Source organism: Diadema antillarum, unplaced genomic scaffold (genome assembly GCF_040938485.1).
Source record: "Diadema antillarum isolate AM-2024a unplaced genomic scaffold, OU_Dant_1.0 seq00000324_RagTag, whole genome shotgun sequence".
NCBI lineage: Eukaryota > Metazoa > Echinodermata > Echinoidea > Diadematoida > Diadematidae > Diadema > Diadema antillarum.
In genome coordinates, this window is record NW_027271343.1 from 428,533 (window position 1) to 452,239 (window position 23,707).

The 23,707-nt window shown below is 39.5% G+C and overlaps 1 protein-coding gene across 3 annotated transcripts in view; it reads left to right on the forward strand.

The window, feature by feature from the left end:
* LOC139730641 (synaptotagmin-7-like) overlaps positions 1–23,707 on the forward strand; it is a 283,452-nt gene that overhangs the window by 98,284 nt on the left and 161,461 nt on the right. For all 3 annotated transcript variants that reach the window (XM_071641498.1, XM_071641499.1, XM_071641501.1), the window contains exon 3: positions 21,107–21,362. In XM_071641498.1, the coding sequence (XP_071497599.1) occupies positions 21,107–21,362 (256 nt within the window). The remainder of the gene's footprint in view (positions 1–21,106; positions 21,363–23,707) is intronic.

The window sequence follows — 23,707 nt, forward strand, 5'->3', positions numbered from 1 at the left end:
CCGAGTCTGGCATTGCGCAATTGCATGCACAAACTTCGGTCGTTCGGAGTTTACGTACCAATAGGGATGGCGATCGGCTGCCTTTAAATACAGATTTAGCTTCAAATTACTGACTTGAAAAGCTGCATTCATGCGTGGGTCTGTATGTTTCATGGTTCTTCTCACAGCCTCCTGTGACTAGATACTGAGGATATAGGCCATAAACTCCCTGTCTTGATGTAACTTGGGTTGCCCATAAGAAAATCAATTATATTTGACTTTAGGGTGCATTTATGCTATTAAAACTAAATCAAATATGTTTGACTTAGGGTGCATTTATGCTAAACTTTTCTTGGCCTTAATCAGTATTTTGAAACATGATTAGTGCAAAACATGGTTGCTCCCAACTCAGGTTGTGTTTATCAAACTTGAGAGACAGAATCATGCATTTCAAATGGTGTTTACTAATGTGGTTTGAAGCACGATTCTCGGGGTGCCATGTTTGGTGACATGACATATGCTCTTACCAAAATTGCTCCAGTCTTAATTTCTCCAGGGACTTACGCTTCGGGTTGTGATAGGGTTTTAGTTTTAGTGGTTTTTTTTTCTTCTGAGGATTAGGATTAGGGTTAGGGATAGGGTTATGGTTGTAGGCTGGATTTAAGAGCATGTTTCTAATGAGTGACAAAAATTTGAGGCGATGTGAGGAGATGCGAGGTGATACGTGGTGATGCGCGGCAATGTGCGGGAAAAACTCAAATTTTCCTCAGTAGAAACACATTTGATAGTGGCCGATGCACAATGATGTGTGGTGCTCCACATCATCCACCTTTAAGGTGGTTGATGCGCGGTGATACGAGGGATGATTCTTAGTACATTGTAGAAACACATTGGGTAACAAAACTTGCGGTGTACCAGAAGTTTCAAATTATTGGGAGATTTTGCCCGCCTTATTCAAATGGTCACACACCTGCTTTGCGTTCAGAGTGCTGACGCATCTTGCGTGTTGTAGCATCCTATACAATACATGAACTGTACAGTCTACACTGTACACATGTACTGTGTACTAGTTGTCTCATGACTTGCATGTTGTTAGGGTGGAACGTTTGAATAAAATTTTGTCAGAAAATGTTGACTGGAGAATGGATCTAAAGCGATTTTTTATTTTCAAGTGGTAGCAGATGAAATATGTAGTGAAGGACATTTCATTTTTGGACTGCAATGAGAGCAGTACAAAAGCGAAAATACTGATACACATTTCATGTCCCGATCTAGTTTGTGCCATCTTGATTGTTGTTTACCTTCCCATACCGCGCGACCTGCGACCACATCTGTAAAATACGTGACTTCCTGTTCACAGCAAGTTCTCTCGCATCTCCCTGCGTCACCGCGTATGACTGTATATTTATTGCTCAGTAGAAACAGTTTGGTTAGTCGAAAAATACATGGTGATGTGAGGGACAAAAATTTGTGATGATGTGAGGGATACGAGGTGATGCAAAATGTCCCCAGTAGAAACATGCTCAATGATTAGCTTAGTGTGCAGTTTTTTTTTTTTTAATGCCACCAATTGTCACAGGAGCAAATCGCGTAATAGTATTGTCACTGCGCAGCTGCTTTGTGCCGTTCAACCCGGGAAGTAGAGGTCAACTATAAAGGCGTATGCTTTTTGTAACTGTACTTACTCTACTGTCTGGCCATGCATATTGTATTGAATTGAATTGATAAGGTTTATTGTTTACTGAATTGGCAGCCCAAAGGCTGAAATACATTCAGTTTACAGAGTACATGTACAGTGTGTATATAGATAAAAATCACAGTGCTTCACAAATAACATTTGAAGGTGTTTACAATAAACATATTGAGAAATTATACATAAAAATCACACAACTGTTAATCTAAAACAACAAAAACTTACATACATGTGTACAGTACAACAACGGAGAAAAAACCCTTAATCTAAGCAACAACAACAAAAATATATATGCAGGGGTGTACAAAAATGAGGAGACGTTATTACACAGCAATTACAAAACTTTTCACCAACCTTCAAGCTAAAATTACCAAAATATTGAAAAAAAAATCAATGACATTATTAAACACCAAAAGCACCTAACATAATATAATTCATCAAATGTTGCATTTATATTCTACTATATTATATCATAACAGAATCTATATAACAATTACACTTCATTTCTTTCCACATACATGTATTGCCAGAATAAAATCATATGATTACATGTATACAATAGATTCAAAATGGCACTTTCATATTCCTCGTAATATAATTATAGTTGTATGTATCAAGATATCCATATACCATCATGTGTCATACAAAGTGAAAGAAATGTACCTTAAAATGCAATCTGATAAAAAGGGTGGGAGGGAGAAATAAAGCCTAAAAGGCTTCTAGACAAACAAAAGCAACCTTTTCATAAATCAGTTACTGGTTTTGTAGTTAAAAAGGGAAAAGAGTATAAAAATAGAAAGAACAGCAAAAACGTGTGGAAGAAAATTGGGGACATCAAATCTTGCAGCTTTCACATACAAATATATAAAACAATTACGAAGATGCCTTTGACAAAATTTATAAACATGTGATTCCACAATAGATTCAAAATTGCACTGTCATATATACTCATAATTGTATGCTTGCATGTACCAACATTTCAATGTATCTCATAAGTCATGAAGAGTGAGAGATATGCGCCTTAAAATGCAGTCTGATAAAAAGGGTAGAAAAAAAAAAGGACAAAGGAAAAAAGAGAGAAAGAAAGTTAAGCCTAAAAGGCTTCTATAGATAAACAAAGATGACCTTTTCATAAAACAGTGACTGGTGTTGTGGTTAAGGAGGGAAAGAAATTTGAAAAGAAAAAAGAAACATAGGGAGTACATAAAACAATGGTGTGAAATAAGATAGGAAAAAACCAGTCTTTCAACTTTCACATACAACATACATACAACAACTATAACAAACTAAATACCATAAAAAAAAAACAACTTATTATTTGTTAAGAAGGCGAACTACAGATGGAATAGTGGATCTACGATAACGTTCAGTTCTGCAAAAAGGAGTGTTCAGGGCATGAGAATTGCGAAGTTGACGTGTGGAGATCTGATTCCGTGGAGGTGGCAAGAAGTCTCTATGGCGGGGGGAATGGAGAAGACCACGTCCGAATGAATGGAGGAGCTGCTCATACCGGGACGTTAAACGTGGGATTTGTAATTCATTGAGAGCGTTTTCATATGAGGTGTACTCATTGCCTAGGATGATGCGACAAACGCGTTTCTGAACTCTTTCCAAGGCATTAGCCTGTCCTTTGGTTATGTTAGGTGCCCAGAGAGGTGACGCATACTCAAGAAGAGGGCGAATATAAGATATGTAGATAGTTATCAGGTCAGCCCGGCTCACACTACACCTACGCAGACGGCTGAGAATGAAGAGTCTCCTCCCCGCCTTCGATATCATATCAGCGACTTGCGTGTCCCACTTTAGGTTTGACTGAATGACGATGTTGTGATTCACTCGGTCGAACGCCTTTGAGAAATCGATTGTGCAAAGCGTTGCGCATTGATTCACTTTTTCCAGGTCCTTCAAAATTGTGTCGAGTAAGCTTACAAGGTAGTGTGTCGTCGAGCTACCGCGAATATTCCCAAACTGACGATTATCTAGGTGAGGTGCCAGATCACTCATCAAACGCTGCACAACAAAGGTTTCAAACACACGGGAAAACACGGGTATAATCGATATTGGTCTCAAATCGGTGCAGCCAGAAACCGGTAACTTCTTTGGTATTGGTGTCACGACAGATGATTTCCAACACAGAGGAAATACCCAAGAAGTGTAGATGGCATTGAAAATGTTGGTAAGTGGTGCCGAAATCTCGAAAGCGAATTCACAAATCAGCCTCATGGGAATGTCATCTGGGTGGACAGCTTTCGTTGGATCGAGTAAAAGCGATCCAGTTGCTTCCATGTTCATTCACAAATACGTCACCACATAAATGATAGGCCAAAAGTCCACATGACTCCCAAGAATCGTACAATTTAACAGAGCTCAAAACGAGGGGCAACCTCTTCGGCGCACGCACTCTTAAAAAATGCCAAATGTATATGAAGAGCTCAGTTGCAAAAGGCACTACATCCATTTTTTTTTTTGATTCATACATTTATTCAGTAATAAAAATCATTTCGATATAAAATGTTTACAAAATGTAGCAGGTACAGTTCTGAGAAAGCCAGAGGCTTGTTAAAATTGAATGTACCCCTGAAAACAAATCATACACATATTGCAATTTAATATTGAGGACGAGTCCCGAGTATACTCGGGAAGGTGTCTATGGGAAATGCGTGTTGTAGCAAAATCAAACCGTCCAAAACGGGTTAAAATATCAAATGATAAAAGGAGCACAGAGAGAATGAAGCATATTAAAACAAGCACAAAATTGAAATTAACAGAAATTACCAATAACATCAAGAGAACATGGAGAGAATAAAACATACTAAGACAGAGGACAAAACAAAACAAATAACATCACATGAAGCAAAGCAAACAAAACAGAACGAGGTATAGAACGAGACTACAAAAATACGTGTAAATAGTACGAGAAGACGTTACCGATTGCAGCTCATGTAAAATACATAATAAAAAAATGTAATTCAAATTTCCTGTTTTGACTAAAATGAGGAGAAGGCAAGAGCATATCAATTTTTTTTCTTGAAATTGTTCAGAGGCAGCTTTTTAAGATTTTCCAGAATTCCGGAGTTCCAAATATTAGATCCATGAAACCATATCGACTGTTTTTGGGCACGAGTTGTTTGGAAACAGAATGGATAAATATTGAATTGATGCCGTGTGTTTTTTGAGGGAATTTCATTACAACGTTTGAAATAATCCATAAAAACAGATGGAAGTGTATTGTGAATAAACTTATTCATAAAAATTCCAGTCTTGTACAAAACCAAATCAGACGGAGATAAGACGCCGAGGCGTCGAAATGGATCATGTGTATGCGCACGATAATGTGAGCCAGTGCAAAGACGAATAACCTGTTTCTGTAACACCACTAGTCTCTTTAAAGGTAGGCAGATGCACGACCCCATATGAGGTTACAGTAGTTACAGTAAGGTAATATAGTGGTGTTGTACAGTGCATGCAGGGCATTTAATGGTAACATAGTACGTAGCTTTAATATGCAGAACACCAATATTCATGCTTATCTTACGGGAAATATGTTGTATATGACTGGTCCAGGATAATTTCTGATCAATAATTAAACCGAGGAAATTGACATTGTCAACCTGTGAAATATCATATTATTGAGTTTCAGTTTTACATCTGCAGAGGCAGTTTTATTCTTCATATTATACAACATATACTTAGTCTTTGATACATTGAGTTGCAATTTATTAGCTTGAAACCAGTTTGAAACCTTTTCTAAGCTTGTATCTGCAAAAAAGATGGTGGTATCATCCGTGTTAAGTATCATTGTGAGTGACTTTGAGACTCTCGGAAGGTCATTGACAAAGATCAAAAAGAGAAGAGGTCCCAAAATACTTCCCTGGGGGACCCCTATTGAAATTGGTGCAAGGGTAGATAGAGAATCTTTAACCTGGACACATTGTTTTCTGTTTGAAAGATAACTTGAAAACCATCCGTTCCTCTCACACCATACCGTTTAAGTTTGTAAAGAAGGATTTCATGATCAGCACAATCGAAAGCTTTACTGAGGTCAATGTAAACACCCAGTCCTAGTTTCTTTTCATCATAGAATGAATTGAGCAATTCAGTTGCATGAAGCAACGCCAATTCAGTTGAATGGTTAGCTCGAAAACCAAATTGTTTGTTCGTTAGCACCTTGTGGGTGGTCAGGTGGTTGTACAGCCTATCATAGACAATGCGCTCAAGAATTTTCGACAACTTTGGAAGAAGGGAAATAGGTTGGTAGTTACTTAGAACAATGACATTACCATTTTTAAAAACAGGAACTACTTTACTGACTTTCATCGATTCTGGAAAAACACCAGTTGACATAGACAAATTGCAAATATGTGTGATAGGAATCGAGATAAATGATATAACATCTTTTATAACACAGGAGTTAATACTGTCAGTACCTGTGGACATAGATTTTTTTCATCAAAGTTCACTTGTTGGTCTTGATGTACTAATTTTTAGAACCTCTTTACACTTAGACTAACAAAAAGCTTAATTTCCAACCAAAAGTGTTTAAAAATTACATTAAAAAATCAGTTCGGTTTCCAAAAGGTACTACATCCATTTTAGTTCCATTTCAAAAGGTACTACATCCACTACAATGACATCATTGGGAAATTGACGAGAGCAGTATTGACATGATCCTCTACTATTGTCTACTGACTTGATCTGTAAACAATAGAAGTTGCCTTTTGGCTGTTGGCTTTCTGTTAAAATCACCACGCAAATCTAACAAATATCTTGAAAAACTCATCACATTTTGATCAAGCAATGGAGGAAAATGAAGGAGAACTCATTGACAGAACAAACCATCACAAGAAAAAGATCAGAAATGAAAAGCAGTAGCCAAGAGCAAAGAAGAAATGGCGGAGAAACTGGAGAAATTGCGTGACTTTCATGTAGTTCCACGTACTGCGTTTGCTGTTAGTGACCGGTACTGTGCGTTACTGCTAGGGTGTTGAGTTTGAGCCATAAATTGTCCCCAGAATTAAGTACAAACACTTTGTAGGTATGGACTATGCCTTATATAAATGGCTTCACAGCTAATAAGTGTGTGGCAACTAGTTTGAAATCAAAGTTATTACCGGTACTTTGTTAAATGTAAATGCAATGGCTGAAATTCTGACATCCTTACCAACAGTGCTTTACCTGTGGGTATGCTGTGCTATTCTATACGTGCATAATGTAAAGTACCAGGGCTGGAAAGTACGGAGTGGCATGAAGCTTTAAACACTAGATTCATATTTATTCTTGTAATGACACATTTTACTTTAACAATGTCACAAAGGTGATACCAAATATGTGTTAAGTATAGGTGGTCATATTACTCATCAACCGTCTTGATTTTTATTAGCTTTTAGATTATCAGAATTTATCTTACCTGATAAAGAATATACCAGAATGAAATTCATGTAAAGAATTTAATTACAGTGTTGAAAAAATACACATTCAGATGCTGCTTTTCCACCTTTTTCTCTTCGAAGTTTCATTAAAAAAAGAATGAAGAAAAAAAAAAGATAATGAATACAGTATACTTGAGCAGAGCTGCCAACTATTACGGATTTCCCGTAATTGTTACGGGAAATGATCACGATTACGGGAGTACGGAATGTCGCCTCAAAATTACGGTTTTTGGAAATTCCGATAATGCCCTATCGCCTATGCAGCAATTGCAATATACTAGCAGACTACACACTGTACATGTTTCATTCTCCAGCCGGCCCGCGTTGCCTGGTTGCCCGCATTTGTGTGTGTCGGTTTCTGTGTACTCGACATGTGTGTTCGTAGCTTCCATTATAGAAAAGTGTGCGCACACGCAATTCGCTGCTTGCGTACTGTGTACACCGAACGGAAATTCGCGCGCGTGAATCCCTGTCGCCTACGGACCCTGGATGTTTCCATCGATCGCCATGGGATCCCCATGTGTGGCCGGCCGGCTGGGGACCGGAGCGTGAGTACAAGTAGTAGCTTAGCTACACACTGTAGCCAGCTGCCACTATAGACAGTACCCTACTTCGTTTTGAGTCGGGGTAGAAGCGCTCCGTTGTGCAATGTCTGCTTCTTTTTCTCTACTTCTTCCGTTTTTCCCTTGCCTCCCAAGTACGAAATGATTTTTAGAGTGTTGTGTGTGTTTTTTGTAACGTTATTGCATCATTTTTCTGCAAGGAAGAGGTGAGTTTCTGTTCGTGTACTGATGATGTGCACCGCAGTATGTGCAGGTGAAAAGCGTTCGAACTTTCTTTCCCCCGAGTATCGTGGAAACTCGATGTATTTCTAGGCCTATAAAAGGAGATCTCATGTAACAGAATACTTATAACAAACTATTTTCAGGTCAAAGTGAATTAATTTCCCTTGTTTTGTATCGTTTATTGACGATCTCAAGGATCTCGTCGTAATACCGAATTTCCAATGTGTAGCGTTAACGCTAGATCTAGATCCTATTTGATTTTCGCGTAGCTTTCGGTGCTGCAAACTTAGTTTTGCTAGCGTTAGGGCCTAGTCTAATCTTACTACAAAACTTATCGTTCTATTTCTGTTGTTTCTCACACCTCGTTTGGTACGATTTCTTCCATTTTATATCACTTTATCCGTTCTCTTTATGCTTTGAAATATTTAAACGTAATTCTTTCAAGTGTCTCGCACTGTTATTTTCGTAACGGCGATTTCTCCGCTTTCGTGCAATACTTTTTCGAATCGAAGGGACGTGTGTTGTCTTTTCTAAATATTTGTGTTGGGAGGTGTTGATACTTTGTATTTGTTATACTTATTTATTTTCCTCGGTGTTTATCTGGAGGGACTATGCGTGTTTCTTAATGTTAATAGGAAAAGGCTAAAATGATATGAGTGATGTCTGATGGTGATGATGAAAACTATGCTGGTACAAAAAGACGTCTTACTGTGAATGCTGAGCGTACGTGCCGTTCGTTTTATTTCACTTTCCCTCTTATTCTTCTTTTTCCCCCCTTATTCTTCTTTCCCCTCCAAAGAATGATAAAAAAAGAAATTACATACACCTCACAACAAAAAGATCCACGATCTACCAACCTTCGTAAAGTTAAATCTAAATGTTCAATATCAGCAAAGAATAAGGGGAAAGCACGAATGACAATAAATTAGAGCGAAGAGATTGTGAAATACTGAATACACGCAGTCTCTGCGGCTCGAAGAAACTTGACACCCACCCGGCCTCTCCCCTAGTGGAAATTTCCACAAAAACAGGTGCCACACCCAGGTGCGTGCCAGACGAAAGAATGCGCGCACTGGAATAAACAGCGTGTTAGTATCCTGGATATATCGATCGAAGAACCAGCTCATTAGTTGAATTAAAGGAATCATTGCAAAGATATCGTGATTCTATATCCTTTCTTTTGGCGCATAGTAGGAAACATCAAACAGTCGAATATATTGTACTTAATCGAATATCTTGTGTTCCCTGAACAATAAAAAAGGATCGATTAATCAGTCAATTAAAAATGCAATCACGGAAATACTTAGGTCTCGTATGCCCAGACAAATTCACTACGATTAGGTCCAATGAGATGCAGTCATCACCTGGTTAGACAGCAAAATCATGACAATTAATTTCAGTTCACGCTCATCATAACTGCTTATTACTTTTCAAAGTTTTGGCTATCAACATTCGTTCGTAGGTGTTTTTTGTTTGTTTGTTTTGTATGTTTTTCCTCGTGAAAGACGTAATGACTTTTTCGTATCGAATTTAAACTCCATGTTTACCGTAAACAAGCCAATCAGCTCAGCTATGGCGCATTCGATCCATCGAACTTGCAGTAACCTCTTAAGCAGGAGCACATGCGTCTTTCCTTTAAACTTGAAAGTGAAACCACGTGTTTGCACATTGGCGCAACCACACACAGCGCGGCATTTTTGCGATCATCTACAGCAGAGTTTCCGATTCCAGTCAGGGTAAAAGAAATTGGAATACTTCGGAAAATACTGATATTTAAAATCCAGTAAAATGAAAAAGCCTGAAAACAACGCATGATTATGTTTTATAGTAAACAATAGTTGGAAACACCGAAGAGAGTTTTGCATTCGCTCACACAGAAGCTTTCTTGAGAAGATGAAAGCATCCCCCCTCCCCTGCTAGATAGTGGAAACTTCCATAACCAGCCCAGCAAGTTTCTGGAGGTACATACATGCACTTGTACACATGCATTGCGCGAGAAAGCAATCAATCAACGCTGAACATTGCGTAGTTTAGAATCTTTATCGTGCTGGTGTCCAGCTCGATACTTCGGCATGTGTCGTAATGTTTTGTTTAGAGCCTGTAGGCCTCATATGTCGACGATTTTAAAATCAAAATAGCAAAAAGAGGGAGATGGAAAAATTACGGATTCTGGTGGAAAAATACGGATTTTGGAGCTGCTGAGTCCGGATTTGTGCTTCCAAAGGTTGGCAGCTCTGCTTGAGACACGTGAAGGTCAAATTCACAGAGAGAAAAATATCCAAAAAATTAATACAAAGAAGAAAAATAAAAGAAATCACGAGATAAAGCCCTTGAGAAAAACAAAAGGAGAAAAGAGAAGAGAGAAATCACCTGGTGAGAATGAAAGAAAACCCCCCCCCAAAAAAAAAAAAAAAAATGAATAAATGAGGGAAACAGAAAATAAAAGGGATATTGTAGAAAGGAAATGAGAAACAAAGCCTGTCAGAAAGAAAAGGGGCTAGCGAAACATAATGGGTATGGTATGTTTAACTGTCCCTGTGCCTGGTTGGGTAATCCTGTATAGGAGCGCTGTGTCTTTGTGACCCCTCCCCAAGTATAATCGCTTATGCATAATGAATCCCCCCCCCCCCCCCCCCCTCAATGGATCCAGAACATTTGAAGGATGTGAAAATTGTTTGAATGCTTATGACCAATGACAGTGAATTCATTCAAAATATTGGTCAGCAAGGGAGGCTTGTTATTCTTGCTGCTAAATAGGGCAGGGCATTGTCAATTACCGAGGCCCCTTGACCTCGTATTCCATCCCCATCAACACAATTGCTGGAAAAAAAAATAAATCCATGAAACATGTCATGACATCAAACTGAATATATATCTCTGGTATGTGAAATTTTGGTTTCAAAAGGTACTACATCCACTTTCGGTTTCAAAAGGTAAGTACATCCACAAAAATATGAAAATAATTAATTCATTAAAAATACTATACGGACCTGGATTTCCTGGGAGAGTGGTTGTAGTGTTGTATCACAGAGAGGTATAATAAGGGGAAATATCATTCCAGTCTGAGCTTGCTAAATATGATAATCAAAAAATTGTGTTTTTCTTAGAACTTGAAATTATGGATGTAGTACCTTTTGAAACTGAACTCTTCAGATATGCATATTCTCTTGAGGCTCAAGTTTCCTGATTTGTTGTGCATTTCTTTTTTTTTTTTTTTTTTGGCTCCATGTAGAAGAGAATCAGCAGCATGAACAATGGCTGTAATAAAGAAGGGAAGAAAATTACCCATGTACCTGCATACAATTAATAAGTAATATCTATTGTGGATGCATACGACCAAACATGCCTTCATCGTTCATGCACATACACTTGGTAGAAAACAAATGGTGCTCACTTTTCTTCGTAACCAGAAACAGCTGGAAGTTGACCTTAGCAGCTCAGAGGTATAAGGCATTTCAAAATGGCGTTGCGTTTATCTACTCGCAGAAAGGCGAACATGGTCTCAAGTGCGTTTTAAATTGCCTTTGTTGTTTGCATTTCATATCCGCGTTTCTAAATGTAGGGGAAAACATAGAAAATGCCTCAAATGCATTTGGGATCATGATTATGTATCACAAAATTTGTGGATAAACACACCCTACCTTTGATATTAATGCTGTTTCAATAGACCAATTTAAGATGCACAAAAAGGTGCATTTATGAACGGTGATTCTCTGTAATCACATGTACTGGGGAAGCATAAATGCAAATCACGTTTGCTTGGGAAGCTAACATGCAAAATTATGTATGTTGAACAGCTTGCTACAATAGGAGTTATAGTTTTTCAGCAATGTGCAGTGCATGTTTGCTCTTGTGCTAAGATAAAGTAAGTATAAACAGTACCCCTGTGAACAGCATTTAGGATCAGCTTTTTGGATCAGTGTTTCAAAATGCTGATTCTGCCTTTGCAAATTGAGCATAAACACACCTTGTGAGGAATGATTCGAGGAAGAATTCCAGCTAGCTGGTGTAAGGATGTGGTCTGAATCCATCAGTTAGTGCAGAGTATCGTGGGAGATCCTTACTCCCAATAATTTCTGCCCCCCTCTCTCCCTGTCTTTCTCCTTGTGTTTATCTCGCTATGATGGGATGCCTTAGGCCCCTCAATAGATGCCAACATTGTTACCACGGATACCATTATTCATGAAGGCCAGGGGTGATTTCCTGGGAGTATTTGCATGGAGTGTGAAGTAAATTGGCTATTTAGTTATTAATTCATCTGACAAGTTCTTTAGTGGAGGCCAGGAGGGATATGGAGGCAGGCTCTGCCCTTGTTCTGGCCGTGGAAGTCATGGTGAGTGATATGCCTCTAGATGCTGTACTTGGGGAGGACCTGCTCCCTCATGGGCCAGGCACGTGAGAACTAGGGTCTTATTAACTCCTCCATTCTCAGAGGACTTCAATCTTCATAGAGGAACTATCTTGTATGATGAGATGACATCCCATCATCTGATTTTCCTCAGTGGTTAGAAAGAAAATCACAGAATACAATGTAGTGATATGCATTAAACACAAAATTAGACATAACCAACATTTTACAAATCAGCATGTAAGGAGAAGACATGGAATTACATTGATTTTGGAGAAAAAATATTGAATACAGCTACTGTAAGTATGAAAATCAGTATGATGATTGTAGATGCCACACGTGTAATCTGCAGATGGCACAATTATGTGAGATTATGTATATATTTAGATGCATATTTATGATTCAAGGAAGACTCAAATTTCTGTCAGTTCGCATCATATTTTGAGTCTGCTATGTGGTTCAGTAAATGAAAGTGGAGATCAAGATCTAATGTGAGTTTGTGAATTTTACAAATTTGGTGAATGTTTACCATCATTCTTTTGATTTTACAACGTATCATGCACAGCACAGCACAGCACAGTGATCATGTGATCAGGCAGCAGTACTGTCAAGCATCCCAATATCAAAGTAGTTTCTCTGTAAACTTTTCTGCACCCATACACAGGAATACATAGGGTGTCACCACGTTGGCCCGCCCCCCCGCAACTTTTTTTTAACCCCAGAAGTGGCACTAGAAAAAAAATAGAATGAAAGAAACCTTTGAGCACATTAAGGCCTTTGTTTTTAAGCTGAAGACCTTTTTTTTTCTTTTTATTTTCTGCTTGCTTGTCAGCTGAAGAAACCCGGAAGTGGCACCAGAAGGCCTTTTTTTAAATGCTTGTTAGTTCATGAAACCTGGAAGTGCCCCCCCCCCCCCCATTTTTGAAAACGTGGCGCCGGTCGTGTCGTGTACAGTGTAAGGTACATCAATTGATTTAATTCTTTTAAAATTGAGTTACATTCTTTTAAAGGGATGTTATAGTTTTAGTTGAGATGGGTGATTCAGATTTTAACTGTTTGTAAAATATCTAGAACGGGTCATGAAATATTAAAGTGCATACAATTCTGAGGGGAATTCAAAGTTTGTTTTGTGAAAATCAGATTAGAAAGACTGAGATATCCTAAACAAAGTAAAGCAAAGTGTTCCTAATGAAAGGTGGGTCCCACCTTTTATTAGGACCTCTTAGTTTTTGGATATCTCAGCCACTTGAAAACTGATTTCAGTCAAATAAACTTTGAATTCCTCTTAGCATCATATATATGCTCTTTCATATTTTAACAGAAATTTCTCATTATTTCACTAAAAAGTTGAAACCTTAAGCCCCATCACAACCAGAACTATACCATCTCTTTAAAGGGTAAGGGCTCTGGTGTCACATTTCTCTGTGCCATTAACAGTGTGCCAAAGCGACACTTTATCAAAGACTTATTTAATGATATCTTAATGTTAAGTCTTAAATTGAAATGTACTTTTTTGTTTTGCTGAATTCTGGATAAGGAGAAAAATTATTAATTTTTTATTTGTGAAACACATAGAAAATACCCCTGTCAAGAAATTGGAAAAGAAAGATAGAAAGAAAGAGAGAGAGAAAGAGATTGAAGCAGGCTCAGCTTTTTAGCTCACCTGAGCTATTGGGATCGTTCGACGTTTGGCGTCCGTCGTGCGTAAACTTTTTACATTTTCATCTTCTTCTTGAAAACCCTTGATGGATTTTCACCAAACCTAGCAGGTAGAATCCCTAGGGGGTTAGGATCTCAATTTGTTCAAATGGGCATCATGCCCATCCTAGGGTCCCCCAGGGGTGCCCAGGGTAAACCCCCCAAAATCAATGAATCTTAAAAAGATTATCTTCTCTAGAACCAGTAGTGATAGAGCTAAGCTATTACTATGAGCTAGTACATTGATGACTGTAGTTTCAAGTTTTTTCATGGCAGATCTAGGGGTGCCCCCTTTGGTGCCCAGGGGAGGGGGTGGGGAAGCCCAAATGGGGGCCAAAATTGTACATTTTCCTCTTCTTCTTGAAAACCCCAAGATGGATTTTCACCAAACTTGACAGGTAGCATCCCTAGGGTGATATGATCTCAATTTGTTCACATTGTCACCATGTTCCCCCTAGGGGCCCCAGGGGACCCTAACCCCACCCCCAATTAAAGCCCACACAAAGTTCTGGTACGCCTGTAAAAGTTGTCAAATTTTGCTCCGAAATGTGAACGTATGCCTAGGAAATGTGCGGAATAACGCTGTAATAACAAGATATTCGATGGGTAACGATGAAAATGGGAAATATTAACCAAAAACGTTCAGTCTCAGAACTTACCCGAACGGGGTCAGGCTAGGCTCGGACTCGGGGATAACACGGCCTCGCTTTGCTTGACGGCGGGATGAGTTGTATTGGTTGTCCCTCTGGATTGTACAGTGTTGTACTATGCATATGGGAGCGGCCTGTATAAACTACATTGTAGCGTTCTGGCTACTGGCAGTAATGGTCCGAGTTGTTACAACGCGCGCATCAAAAACCTCTTTGGCGCGCATGCAAAATTAGTGTGCGCCTCTGAAGCACCTCTAAAAACAATCAAAGAGGCTTGATAAACATCAACAAAAACTTCAAAGACCGCGCGTCTCAGCAACTGAGGTGATGTGCGTATACAAATAGGGATGCCAAGTTCAAAAAAATTTTATGAGTGAGATTTTCATGACTCGGCATCTCGGCATGTGAATGTTCGCGCGAGCGAGGGTGTGGGAGGGTTTTTTCCCCCCTGTGGCCTCCCACGGTAGGGAACTTTTTCAATTTTTAGCTCGTAATGGTGCGATCAGGTGCATACTTAAGTGACTATTTTTTACTTATTTTGAAAGACAAAAGGGAAATATACCTTCACTTGCAACTTATATCACTTTAATCTTTTGAGCTATGCTCATTATTATAGGCCCAAGTTGCAGATTTCGCTCGATGCGTGAGAAAAATGGGTGTCATGCGTGAGATCGTGAGATGGCCCCTAAATGCTTGAGTCTCACGCAGAATGCGTGAGACTTGGTAGCTCTGATACAAGTAGGCTTGAGGACCGCGCGCTGTCCATTTGTTTTGTACAGGATTAGCACGCACTTTCCTGTCTGCTCAGTAAGGCTTCGTTTGGTACCTGTGGTATTATAGAGTACTGATGAACATGGCGATCATGAACTGTGTGTAAAATGTCTGAAATAGGGTCGAGTTTTCCCTGAGACCGAGTTAGTCTGGAGTCTTCTGGAATAAAAGTCGGTCTACCAACTTTTATTATTTTTTTCAAAATACTCCAAAACGACTCATCAATCCGGCAAACCGCGTCAGCCAGGTAAGTTTCTTTGTAGACTCTTTCGATATATTGCAAGCAAATATGAAATGGTGCCAGACGGGTTCTCAAGCCCTTACCGGAACTTTGTTTTCACTTTAAAGAACCTTCTTCTCTAGAACCAGAAGTGATAGAGCAAAGTTAACACTGTAAGTTAGTACATCGATGACTGCAGTTTCAAGTGTGTTTATGGCAGAGCAAGGGGTGCCCCTCTTGGTGCCCGGGAAGGGGGCAGGGTCCAAATGGGGCCTAAATTCTGTATTTTCATGTAAGCTTCTTGATAACCCCACGATGGATTTTCACCAAACTTGGCAGGTAGCATCCCTAGGGGGGTATAGGATCTCATTTTATTCAAATGGGCACCATACTCCCCTGGGGGGGGGGGGCAGGCCCACCCCCCCCCCCCCCCCAATTAAGGAATCTTTAAAAATCTTCTTTTCTAGAACCAAAAGTTATAGAGCTAAAATTAATACCATGAGTAAGTAAATTGATGACCATAGATTCAGGGTTGCCCGCCTTGGAGTCCGGGGGTGGAGGGGGGGGGGGGGGGTGGAGGCGGTTCTAAAAATGGGCCTTAATTGTACTTAATCATAATTTTCATCTTTTTCTTGAGAATGCGTGATCAAATTTTCGCCAAACTTGGCACGTATTATCACTTGGGTGACACTGTATTTGTACAACACAGACAAAACCCCCAAATTAAAGAATCTTTTCAAATTTTTCTATAATTATAAACTAAAAGCTATGGTAGTTTTACATGTACAATATGTGTACTGCGTGGAAGGTGGACTTGCGATACTCAGGTGAGCGCGAGACCCCCAGGTCTCTTGTTTTGTTGTTGTTGTTTTTTGGGGTGGGGTGGGCACTGTCACTGTATATACTGCTTATTAATCGTTCAAGAAAGTATGGCGAGATTTTTTTTTTCAATTGCTGAAAGAATATAGATGAATCTCAATGGACAATTAGCGCATGAAGCAATGGGCTTTCTCACATTTCATCTTTGATTATTATTTGTCCTTTTTCTTCCCCGTCTATCAGAAGTATATTCGGAGTCTGTATGGCTGAATCATTCTAATGTGTGATTTGCAGATTAGAGTGAACATGTGATTTCCAAGGAGTGGGATAGAAGGAGCCGAGGGATGACGTATTTGTGGTTGCAAATCAAATTTGACATGATTGTGGAGGTCTGAGATGAGTAAAGGGCCTATCCCACTGGTGGAGACTGCTGTAACTAATCAGTCACGGCGACTCAGGCAACTCCAGAAACCCCAAAAAGGCTTGTGCCTTCACTAAGATGACTCCAGGATGACGTTCAAGACACCTCAACACGTCAACAAATATTGTTTTCCAGTTGCTCGAACCATCTTCATCATCTTCTGTAGCATCGACTGCAGCCTCTGCATCTACAACCTGTGCTAAAGCTGCTACAACGGCTTCACCCACCTTCTATTTGCCCTTCAGGCCCCCAGTGCCCTTGGTTGGCATGGTGGAGGGACAGTACTGCATGTATGAGGCTGGAGCTGTCCCCTGGCAAGACAAACTGGTAGGGCCTCTTCTAAGGCAGTACAAGGAGCAGCAGCAATCGCAGGAACAAGTACCATGCATGATAAAGACCTTGAGTCGGATGTACCTGACTTAGGACCAAGAGTGAAGGTGACTTGACTATGCCAGCATGCATTCAGTCCCATGGTCTTTAATGGGGCCACAACATGGCAGCAATTTCTCCTCAGTCTCCTTGGTCTTCAATAGTCGCATTTACACCTACTAACAGCGCGATTTTTAAAATCACGATATTTTGGTTCCACCATTTACACTTGCGCAAAAGCATGCGAAGTTTGAGCTTCACCAAACATCGCGATTTTTTGGTCGGTAGTGCGCATGTGTAATTCACCCCTCTTCAACACGGTAGACAAGTGGAAGCGTTGGCTATTCGTATTCACTGCAATGCAGTCTATTTTGCTCACAGCTAGCTAGCTGGTTGGAACGTTGAGCCAGGGCTTTTTATCAGTCCAATGCACACATAGATTTGTGTTTCTCGAAAGTGTAAACTTACGGTAAAACTATATATAGCTTGCTATATTAGATCACAGCTTAGTGTGGGAAAGTTGATGAAAGTAGCATTCAGGAGGATCATGAAATTTCACCGATATGATGAAAGTGAGAAGTAGGCTTGTTTTTTAGGACTGGTATTTCATCAGGCGACAGCAAGAATTCACATTGTTTTACCAACACTTGTTACGTACTCCTGTATTCCACAAAGTCAACGAATGCTTAGACCAGTATTGGCACTCCCAAAATCAAGGCATTTCTGGGAGAACATTATTTTGTTAAGTCGTTATGGGGTGATGATGCGTGGTTGGAGAACTTCAGGTTTGCTACTAGTTTCATCAGGGAGCTGAGAGACCATGAGCCAAGGATTGGCCGTTTACCTGTAGGTCCTACAGCATGTACCCTGTACTCTGGCCAGTGGCCGATAATCGACGTACTCTCTGCATGTTCCAGAGGGATCGGGAGCGCGTGTAAACTCCCGGTGCAATCCGATACCGAAAGTCCCATGATGAAAAATTGCGATATTTCTGCAGCTTGGGTTTACACTAGCTAAACTTCGCCTCAAACATCGCGATGTTTAAAAAAATCGCACTCCGGCTGGCGATTTTTCTGACGATGTTTCGAGGGCGTTTGGGTGTAGTTGCTTAGCAACTTGCACCCAAATGTCGTGATTTTTCCAAGCAAGTGTAAATGGGCCTAATGTGTCTCAGAGACATCATGAAGATGTCTCTTCAGTCATGAACTAAGTAGTCTCCATAACATCGCTGCAACTGATGGAGATTTCACAGAGACGTCTCCAAGACCTGCTGGAGCAGGAAAAAAGTAGCCAAAGACATGTTGGAATTTCTTGCGACTTCCCAGAGACTGGTTAGTCTCCAGGAGATGCTGCGGAGATGCTGCGGAGATATGAGACTCGAGTTGCTACCAGGTCACCACCCTGCCTTTAAGCCAATGAGATATCCTCTTTGATAAATTTATCCTTTCATGGATGGAAGAACATGAGGGATATGATGGAATCCCTCAAAAAGATTTTGATTGTGGTGTGAATGCCCTGCAGTACATTGATGAACTACAGCACACAATGCATTATGTGTTTCCGTTTGCATGCAGAATCTGCAGATTAGCAGGTTAAATGATTTAAGCTCATCATCAAAGGAAGAGCTGCCTGACAAGTGCATGCATACATTTGGTATGCAGATTTGATATGCACAAAGTGCAATGCACATTGTATATATTTGTAACAAAGACAGTGACTTCCATAGAGAATGCAGATTGCTTGATATAAAGATGTATAAACCATGATAATTTGTCATTGAGAAAATCAGTCATTACATACAACTAGCATTCATAAAATTCAATGTCTTTTGATATATGTGGACATGGTCATTAGCAAGATAATTGAGGAAATGTGCTCAACAGTAACACCTCTCATCCATCACATTCATGTTGAACCAAAGATGGCTGGTCCATGGTCTTATCAAAATGCATCAATTCAGTTTGTTATTGATAGCCTAAGAAGGATAGATTATGTTAGTAGCAATCATCGCCAGTGGTCCTGTCCAGAACCAAGTTGATTAATTGCATGCATTGTTACAGTCAAGGAAAGAATGGAAGGAGAATATTGAGAAATAATGGCTCCATGAAACCAAGGTTTACATCATTCCTATTGATGCTACCTGTGTTTAACAATTGTCCTCTGTAATCAATTTCCCTTCTGGGCATTTTCTGATGATTGAAATCAACACAGCTATGACTGACTAGTGTAGATCAATAAGTGTATATTGGTACAGGTAATTTGCTGTAGTACATTTTTATTCCATCAGATGTGGGTCAGTTTTTACAGCTCCCCAGTACCTCTGGGAGCCCTAATATGCCTCTTAATTGATTTTTATTTTTCAAATGGAAAGTAAGAATGGAGACAAATCAATTAGAGGGGAGTACCAGATATTCATTGGAGAAAGCAAATCATTTTTGTTATAATGATTCAAATTTTCATTGGATTATCACAGTTCTATACCCTGAAATATTTGACCTTGTTTATGGTATGCTTCAATTTTGGGGATTTCTGTCCTGTTAGAACTCTGTTCTTTTCTGTACAGTTATTTTATATGTTTTTATGCCTGGTAAACAATCTATTCTGAAAGGTAAATATTTGTACTCATATTGATCTTTATCAATTATATTACTGCAGTGGTGCTGGAGGTACTATTTAAAGACCTGGTTGCTCCATGTTGCTGGTCCTCTCTATAAAATTGTATTTCTAGATTATACTAATTGTCCCCGCCGAACGAGTTCGAGCAGGGGACTATGAAACGGGCTCCGTACGTGTGTGTGTCCGTGTGTCCGTCCGTCTGTCCGTCCGTGTGTCCGTGTGTCCGTGTGTGCGTCCGTGTGTGATCAAAATCTTCAATTTGCTACTTCTCTGTCATTTATGAGCCAATTTTGATTCTGTTTGCTTTATATGATAGCACTACATGGGAGCTTTGAAACTTCTACACAGAATTTCAGTCGTGACCTTTGACCTTGACCTTTGACCTATATTGTACATTTTGCTACAAAATGCTACTCCTTCGCCATTTCTAACCCGATTTCGATTCCGTTTGCTTTATGTGATGGCACTAGGTGAGGGCTTCAAAACTTCTACACAGAATTTTGACCTTTGACTTCTTTGACCTTTGACCTTGATTTTTTGACCTATATTGTACATTTTGCTACAAAATGCTACTCCTTCGCCATTTCTAACCCGATTTCGATTCCGTTTGCTTTATGTGATGGCACTAGGTGAGGGCTTCAAAACTTCTACACAGAATTTTGACCTTTGACTTCTTTGACCTTTGACCTTGATTTTTGACCTATATTGTACATTTTGCTACGAAATGCTACTCCTTCGCCATTTTTAACCCGATTTCGATTCCGTTTGCTTTATATGATGGCACTAGTTGAGGGCTTCAAAACTTCTACACAGAATTTTGACCTTTGACTTCTTTGACCTTTGACCTTGATTTTTGACCTATATTGTGCATTTTGCTACAGAATGCTACTCCTTCGCCATTTCTAACCCGATTTCGATTCCGTTTGCTTTATGTGATAGCACTAGGTGAGGGCTTCAAAACTTCTACACAGAATTTTGACCTTTGTCTTCTTTGACCTTTGACCTTGATTTTTGACCTATATTGTACATTGGCTACAAAATGCTACTCCTTCGCCATTTCTAACCCAATTTCGATTCCATTTGCTTTATGTGATGGCACTAGGTGAGGGCTTCAAAACTTCTACACAGAATTTTGACCTTTGACTTCTTTGACCTTTGACCTTGATTTTTTACCTATATTGCACATTTTGTTACAAAATGCTACTTCCGGCGGGGACATATGTTACGCACCGCGTAATTTCTACTTTTCCTTGTTTTCCTTCTTATTTCATTAAAAAAAAAAGATATATATGATTGCTTATCTTCCAGTTGTGCGTGATGTTGTCGTCCTTCTCACCTCGGCTGCATCGCTGATGGTTCTGGTCCTTGCCAGCCTGGTATGTGGGATGTGCTACTGCTTTGGGGGATCCAAGCCAGATTATGACGATGATGAAACTGGATTTCGGAACTCTGACCAGGAACAGAAGTGGCCCATCCTGAATCGCACCCAGTCCAATGGAGAGAGGAGTTCCAGTAAATTTGGTGCCAGGAGGCAGTCACCAGTATTTGCCCAGTCTAATATGAGGTGAGTAAGTTACTGGAATGCAAGATTGTAAACACTGTTGCTTACTACCTGCAAACATACAAATATCATAAAAAACACTGAAATGGAATGCAGAAAGTATCACTTGGTATTCCTGGGCCCTGTTTTGTGAAGAGTTAAAATTGATTTTATAGTTAATTTCAACTGTAAGTCTGTGGCAGCCTGTGTGGTAAGGATATTTAAAATTCATTTTATCTCTTGATAAAACAGGGCCCAGAGGTGTAAGTAATGACAACTCCTGTCATTCCTGATATTTGTAGTCATGACTCTCTATATATGTCCATGTTATTTTGCATGAATCTGTCAAATAATACTGTGGTTAACTGTAAGGCAGCACAGAATGATTAATGATTGTATAACACCTCTTTCCCACAGGCAATCAATTGTTATCCCTATGATTCATCATCAGACTAATTTGATGTGATTCACTCCCATGGCCTCACTCTGATCCTACTGGTAGATTCCATGGATTGATAGATTGACAGACAGATCAGCATGTGGCCAATGTATTGTCAGCTTTAGAAAAACATTGTCCAGAGTGCAGACTTCACACAGGGCATTCAGACGCAAAAAATTTATACTAGAACGGTATAGCTATACAATGAATTTATACGTCCGAACGCTGACAAACGAAACAACGTATAACGAAACGACGGTCAGAGCATCGTTTCGAACTAGACCTCAATAATGAATCAGCATTCCGTGTGCGTCTGAACGTATGGCGACCATAGAACGGTATAACTGGGCGGGGCTTAATGGAAGCGCTCACGAAAGGTGACCCCACAGCTGTCACTCATGACTATAACAGCATGCGCAGTGGGAAACTGCACATCTATATGACATTTCCCAGAACGGTCGAATTAGTGTCTGAACGGTCTGTCAGCTATACGATGATTCTTTATACGTCGTTTCATTATCGAGTTTTGGTATAAAATGACATGAGTCTGAATGGGTGAAAGTGTCATTATATATGATTGACAATCATATTTCACTTTTAATGTTACTTTTCCTTCTTTCCTTGGCAATGGTGATTGACTGTTTCTCTTTTCATTTTCTGCTCAGAGTAAAGTCAAAACATTCAGGGTCTGTCTTCACTGAAATCATTCTGATACAGTGTCTATTTCATTATGATGACTAATGCAGAATTGAAAATGGAAGTAATGGAAGTCACATAGAACATGCTGAAGTCATGACAAGCCAACTCCACTCTCACTGTCTGTTAATCAGTGTAAGTGATGTCACGAAAGTGAATTGATTTATTGTAAACAGGAAACTGCTCATGAAGCATTTCTGCATTCATATCATATCATTTTCCTCAGTGATGAAGAGCTTTTCATTAAAAAAACCCACCAAAATTTTTATAAGCCACTCTATTTCACCATAAAGCTTGGCATAGTGAATCTTTTCTAAAGGATGGGGCATGGTAAGTACACAGCATTAGGCACAGATGCTGGTTGCAGACAAAGTGACAGGAATATCACTTCGGTATTTCAGTCAAGCCCATTGGTTACTGACATGGCAAAGTGTTTTCCTATTGTTCCTTTTGCAACACATCTTCATCATGAAGATTCTTCAGATAGAAGCTCATTTTAGATACAAGTGACAGTTGAGGTAAAAGTGACACAAGATACAACATGGATTTAACTCTTTATGTGCCACGTTCGCACGCCTGACTAAGTCGACGGCGTGCCAGGTTCGCATATTCTGCTCAAACACACAAACCCGCCCAAGCCGATTGATAAATCGCCAAATGCCACAGTACAATGAAACCATTTCTCGCAATTCCATTCCTGTCACATGTAGCTTGCATTTTATGTGACGATTTACTATCAAGCCATGTTCCCTATTGGATTTACAAGTAATTTCTAAGTTTCTGTCCCTGTTTTGTGTGCAACAGTTATGCCTGTAAAATAATGTAGCTACTGGTCATTTCAACAAAAAAGTAATAATAGATTTGTCATACAATTCAGATTAAAGCATTTTAAAAGTTGGCGTTTTCTCTACAGCTTTGCCCACTACATGTCCAGGGTAACAAAAGTCTATAAAAGTTACATAGATTTAAAAAACAGAGTGTTTGTTTTTTTCAAAGCATGATTACGTTGCTGTCTCAGAATAATGTGGCACACAGGGGGTTTACACCATGGCATATAAAGAGTTAATATGACATCCACATTCATTGTTTGATAGCCTCCCTCATCTCATTGGGACTACTGTGCTTTAAAGCATTAGAGAAAAAAAAATGGGTGGAAATCACTTTCACTGTTTTAATGTACTAGTTAAATACTAGTCAGCAGTGTGAGCTTACATTTTTGTATGTACTTTGATGG